The following is a 6,524-nucleotide window of genomic DNA, read 5'->3' as shown; positions in this document are numbered from 1 at the left end:
GGAGTGAATTTCTCCCTAGCTGTAGTAAATCATATGGATGCTGAGACAGGTGAGAGGATTTTTTAAACCATTCATTTTTCAAATGACACATTGGTAAACATTGGTTTAAATCTTAATTCACTTCCAGTCCCGGACGTAATTGGAAGTATGGTTACATACCCTGTTATAATTGCGTTGGCCCTGTGCTTCATTCGTTACCAACCCCGGCGCTTGAAAGAACTGCTGCTGATCCGAGAAGGTTTTGATTCTAAAGTGGGCTTTGCTCAGAGCTCCTTTGACTCTGGGGCTCTGCAGAGGTATAGTGAGTTTGTCCGTGTGGCACCAGTTGTAACAATGGGATTGAATTTTTTTTTATTTTGCCCTGAAGAGAGTGCTTAACAGTAAGGTAACAAGTTTTAACACACTTTTTTTGGAATTTAGGATTCTTGCCACTTTCAGACTGCAGTGGGAATAGAAGGGCTGGTGACTGGAGTTTGAATGTAACACCTGGCGTGGTATGTAAAATAATAGTTCTTCCCTGTCATTGTAGGTAGTTGAGATTTAATGTGTTAAGAATTTATGTGATGCTAACTTGGTAATACATAATATGCCCAGGTTTGGTTTCTTTGTCTTGGCATTTTGCTTCTTGGAGAACCCCTGATTTTGGACACCAGAAATCCCAGGGTGCTTTTCATGAGAGTAAGGACTTGGAGGTGCCATTTGTCCTGTGCCTGAGTGCTGTCCTGTCATTATAGCTGATTGGTACCATCCTAGCTGGAAGGAAGAACCACGCTTGCTGTCACGTGCCTGCAGCTTGTGATGGTCATCAAAATCTTTTGCAAGGTGCCACGTAAATACAAAATTCTCAGTTTTCTCTATTATGGGTTGTGGAACTTCTGCAGAAGTATCGTGCTCAGTGCTAATGGGGGTCACTGGATTTGCATTGTTCAGTGGCCATCCTGGTACAGTAGGTAAAGTGAGGCCACGATGGACTCCAGAATTGGGCCTGTTTTCACTTCTCAGAAGGATTCTACAGAAAACCAAAAATTAAATCCTTTTCCTGGCATTAGGCTTTTGCATCTAAATTTTGAGGTAATGCATTTCATCTGTATGGATATATTCATAAACTGTATATACATGACAGCCTCCTTTATTTGCAAATCCCAGTGCATATTTTTCACATTCCTCCCAAAACATATATTCCTTCTTAAATAATTGGTACCCCAGGAGATATGCAACAGTACTGAAACTTCTCCGAATGCGGTGTAGAACTAAGTATAATCATGTACATTTGGCCATCAAACTTTATCTGACATTTTTCAGGATGCTTCCGAAGTGACAGTGAGTGTGACCAGAAACCTGCAGTTGTGTTTGCTCAATACTACTGATTGCTGCACAGAGCCCCTCTGTATTATTGAAACTCTTCAAGTTTCTGCTTGCCGTGATTCCAAAATGCTGGCATATCTCCTGATTCAAGCTGAAATATATGCCAACTCTTCTTTTATGGGAAACGTGTCGGGTAAGTGTGTAGCCTTAGTACAAAATCAGTCTTTTGGGTTTTTTTATATTTTATTTTTGAATATTGGTATGTCTTTCTAGGCATAATCTGATGATTATTTTAAAACCCATGGTGCACTAGCTCTTACTGCTTCAAATTGCAACCTGTAGACAACAGGTGAAATTCTGGCTTTGCAGAAATCAAAGATAAATTTATCATTTGTTTTCAACAGACTCGGTTTTCATCCAGTAATTTTTGGGGCTATACTCCTGCCCTTTTGAATGTGTGCAATACTGATTCAATCAGTTTATTATAAGCTAAATTATTTTAGCAGTTCTGTTGTTGGTAAGTCAAACAAGTAAATGGCATTTTAATATATTTTCAATTAATTAACACACTTTTTTGGGTAGAAAGAAAGTGGAGATCCTCATGTAGGGACTGCAGATTTGAATGATGGCTTACCATTGAGTCAATCTACAGTTTTTTAATATAAAAAGGATTTTTCTAATTTCTTATGTTACTAGTGATGCATTTAAAAGTTGGAGTTTTGGATGGCTCTCCTTGTATAGGTATAAGTGATTGGACCTAAATGTGAGGTAATGAAAAACTGCCATTAGAGCAGGAATAAAAGATACCGGAATTATGTTTTAACATATTTTTTAAATAAGTTATATACAGTAAGAATGAACTTTGATGGAGACATTCTTTTACTTATTTTTTTCAAAGGAAAGTGGTCACCTAATTTTGATAAGTGGGATTGCAATGTAAGATTACATGTTGACTTTAGGTAGGGTCTAAATTTTTTGTGCATTACTTTTTTTAATAGAAAATGCATCAGTCATTCCAAACCAAGTGTATCAGCCTTTAGGCTCTTGTCCTTGTGACCTGACAGCTGGAGCCTGTGATATTCGCTGCTGCTGTGATGAGGTACTGATTTCATATTTAACTTTTCAGTTACACCTTTTATTTTTTTATACTCCAAGTTGTCTTGGAAGCGTTACAAAATTCACTGACATACCTGAGAAATTATTTGTCAAATATTGTGCTTTAGTTTTTATTGCCATGGGCTTTGAGGAGTAAATGCATCATTTTAAACCAATATAAAACTGTAGCATATCCTGTGTTTCAGTGAGAACATTGTTTCTGTCCTTTGGTGTTTTAATAGTAGATTTAAAAACGAGCCCCCCAAAGCAAACAAGCAAACAAACAAATCCAACTTATTTTATTTAAAACATTTAAAGGTCATACGAAGTTTGGCTGTTATAGGGCAGCTACATGTGTTGTAGTCAGTGCATAACATTTGTGTCAGTCTCTCCGTTCTCGCTGTAACACCAAGGAATGTTAGGAGATTGGTCCACAGCTTCTTAAATAACACTTCCTATGATAATCATCTGTCATGATGAAAGCCCAGCTTTAGTGCGGGGGTGGGAAGAGGTGGTTTATCTTGTTAAATAACTTCTTTTCTTTTTTTAAGGAATGCTCCTTGGACTTGAAACAGTTGTTCAGTGGATCCTGTTTCACCGGAGTGTTTGGTGGGAACGTAAACCCGCCTTTTGACCAGCTATGCTCTGTTCAGGCAGTGCACAATGTTCCTGACTGGTTTCCTTTCTTGTGTGTACAGTCTTCCCTTGACAATACACCCTTTCTTGGTTACTTCTACCATGGCTCTGTGTAAGTTTAAAAAAAATCATTGTGAATATATCTAATGATTCTGAGATGCCAATGTTGTTAAGCTGCTTATATGATTAAATATTATTTACAGGTATATTTCAACTTAGCATTGAAAAATGTATGTGCTTTAAGTTTAGGTAGTGAAAGTGAATGGCTGTTGTGCATAGGTGTTGTCTCTATTAGGAAAGAAATCTTAAAGGACAGAACATGTAAATATTGCCTCAGATAATACAAGAATTGTTTATTTTTAAATCTGTTTCCAGTTCTCCATCCCAGGTTTTTTCATTCAAGATCCCTTTACAAACTGTTCCTGAAAAGCTTTCTAATGGTTACAGACAAGGAGATCCAATTATGACAAAAGAAAATGATTATTTCACAGTTCCTCAGGTAATAACTTCATTTTAGTAGCATTTGACTTTTTGGGGGGTTTTCCTTTACTCCCTACTTGTAACTGTCCCTGTTCCACAGGTCTTGGCCATTGTATAGAAAGAAATGAAGTTGCAAGGAATTCTTTAACTTGCTGTTTTGAATGGTTGAAATACTTTTCTCCCCCCTTCCCTCAACTAGTACAGAATTCTCATTTAACATAAAGAATTGCCTTGCTACTGTCAGTTTTTTTCAACACAAAAGTAATGTTTATAACTCAACGGGGAAAAAACATTTTAAAAAAATTCAGGAAAAGTTGGCATAACTTACATTTTTAAGTGTTCTTTATGTTTCTATAACTTTAAAACTGAAAATTTTTGCTTATTTCTCTTAAACCTGTGATCAACTACCCAGACTTTTTGTAATTTCTTTTTACATTTTAGAGAGTGTCACTTACTGCAGATTGTCTGATGTATTGGACTGAAGCCATAAATTGTCATGTAATATTATTTATGGAAATGTTTATAAATATCAATTTCTTTTTATCTATAGAATTCATTTGGTCTAAGAACTTGCTTGTTCTGACACAGGGCTGATATTGGCTATAAGACAGGCATTCTGTACAGTGAATTTTTTTGTGCTCGAATGGTAGAGCTAAAGCTAATTTCATCTTCACGTTCTTTTCTGCAGCAGTCCATGGCTGGACAGTGCGTTGAAAATAGCCCGGTAGCATTCCTTCAGAACTTTGATGCTACTTGTCTTACTAATCTAGCTTTGTACCAGGAACAATCCTCTTTTACCCAGATGATAAACAATGGTGCTGGAGGTATGTTGCATCTGCTTTGACCAAAATGTGCTGATATTTGTTGGAGAATAAATCTAGTATTGATATGGTAGCCCCTTAATGAATCACGATGTCCTGAGTTTCCCTTGTCCTTATATAGTAGTTGTGATAATGCACTGGAGGAGGTGCCAACTTTCTTTGAAAGGCATTCTGGTCCTATTAACTCTTGTCTGAATTGTTCTTAGTTATAAGTAAGGCGTGGTGTTTCTAAGGAGCCTGCTGTGCTTTATCAGCAGTTTGTCCCTTTATCAAAAACTGCTTGTTCGTTTTTCTAACTCATAAAGCTTTGCTTTGGACGAAGAAAGAGTATGCGACTGTCTTGCATCCTAATCAGTTTTTGTTTTTCTTGTCAGACATGATACAACCAAATGTGGTCTTTGAGAATGTCACAGATGTGTACAGCTTCATCACTCGGATAGGTGTGTGTCTTAATTTTGACATATTTATTTGTATTCAGCCTTAAAGAGATAAGGGCTAGGTGATGCACAAATGAAACTTTTGTCTGTTCTGACCATTGAAAGGATTCCTGGCTGTTACTCAAATCTCAGTGCCAGGCTGTGCAAAGTGAAAAATGGTAAGGCCTAATTCAGCTCCCCTTCAAGTCAATATAAATAAGTCTTTTGATTTCAGCTGGAATTGGATCTGGCCCTGGCGAGCAGCTAAAAGTAATCATAAAGACCAAAAAATACACCTTTGCAATCATGAAGTTAAGATATAAATACAGTCAAAATCGATATTCAAGCATGGTAGGCAGGCTTCAGCCATAAGCACATGTACAGATCTCAGGATAATAACATTTTACAGTGAATTAAAGAGTGTGTGTTTGTACAAAATGCATAGGTTAGTGGGGTGCATCATAGGTTTGCTGTGCTGTCCAGAGACTGTGGAAATTAAGCACCTAAAATGAGTTTTACTTAAGTTAGGATAAAAGTTCTTATGTCCTGTCTTTTGTTAAACACGGTATTTCTTCTGTTTTTATGTTTAATACCATAGTCTTCTGTTTGGCATAACAACACAACCCCTTTCATCTGAACTGTTTTTTATTTGCAGAAGACGCTCAGCCGACAGGTTCCTGTAAAAAAGAGACCTTTGCAGAATATTATACATTCACATGGAAAGACAGAACAGTACAAGAAGTAAATGTTACAGTTCTCACTGGAGAGTTGTGTGATGGAGGTACTGGGGTGTCTCTGCCAAATTGCATGTTCTCAAACAGCTTTTCTTTTCCTCAGTGAAAATTCGTATGATGGATATTCTTGTTGAAACATCACAACAAAACTGTTTGAAATTAGGATTTTCCCTGTTGCTTTTAAGAGCAAATGTTTGATTAGCTTTGATAGTCGGTGCATTGTTTTAGCTGAATTGTACAGTAATGGGTAATTGATGGGTGACAACCCATGCATTGTTCACACGGACAGGTACACATATTAATAGAGTCCATTGGAAGGTTTCAGAAGCTTCATAGAATATCCTAAATATATTCTGAAATCTTTTCTATGAACATGTGTAATTCAAGAGTGGGATCTAACGAGCAACAGTTGGTGGGTGTGCACTAGTTAACCAGACAGGTGATTCCAGGAGAAGATGGAGTTTAAAAAGAGAAACATTTGTATCAGAAATGAAGCTAACAAAAGTTGGCTGCAGGCTACTTTTTGCTAATGAAATTATTTATAACATTTTTTTTCTTTTATTAGAACTGTTGACTCGGAGATTCACAGTAAACTTTGTCAGTGAAAATAGTACTGCTACAACAGAACTCTCTGGGAATCCAGGTGAGGTTAACTATTTTACTTTGGCTTCTTTTGGTTGATCTGAAAACCTTTTTATGCAGTCATAATTAGAAATCACTTTCTACACCCTTTCAGAATTCATAACATGGATGTCTATAACTTCCTGGCTTTCTGCCCTGTCACTTACATTTGTGAGGCTGAAAAGTAGCATCAGACATTGTAGAACTAATATATTAGGGTTTAATTTTGCTGATTCTACAGGCTATAATGCTAGGCCTGCAGTAACACTTACGGGTCAGCCTCATGTTCCCTTGGGTGCCAAGTTGCTTCTGTGCCAGCATGTGAGGATGGGAAGAGGATGTGGCTCTCTGTCTTCTGTCCCATTTTCCATGGTGCAGTCATCTAACCCAAGGTAGAATTTGACTCTCATGGATTT

General features: G+C 37.2%; 1 protein-coding gene across 3 annotated transcripts in view; it reads left to right on the top strand.

Annotated features, from left to right (window-relative positions):
- TCTN2 (tectonic family member 2) overlaps nt 1–6,524 on the top strand; it is a 16,842-nt gene that overhangs the window by 1,041 nt on the left and 9,277 nt on the right. Inside the window, exons 3-12 of one of the 3 annotated variants that reach the window (XM_006015107.3) lie at nt 1–49; nt 421–494; nt 1,303–1,498; nt 2,304–2,404; nt 2,952–3,148; nt 3,412–3,535; nt 4,205–4,340; nt 4,712–4,777; nt 5,409–5,534; nt 6,053–6,130. The exon at nt 1–49 is cut by the window's left edge and continues 22 nt beyond it. In XM_006015107.3, the coding sequence (XP_006015169.2) occupies nt 1–49; nt 421–494; nt 1,303–1,498; nt 2,304–2,404; nt 2,952–3,148; nt 3,412–3,535; nt 4,205–4,340; nt 4,712–4,777; nt 5,409–5,534; nt 6,053–6,130 (1,147 nt within the window). The other 2 variants (XM_025198018.1, XM_025198007.1) reach the window with 2 other exon arrangements.

This window comes from Alligator sinensis, unplaced genomic scaffold, assembly GCF_000455745.1.
Source record: "Alligator sinensis unplaced genomic scaffold, ASM45574v1 scaffold628_2, whole genome shotgun sequence".
NCBI classification, from domain to species: Eukaryota; Metazoa; Chordata; order Crocodylia; family Alligatoridae; genus Alligator; species Alligator sinensis.
This window is presented reverse-complemented; position numbering and strand designations above follow the sequence as displayed.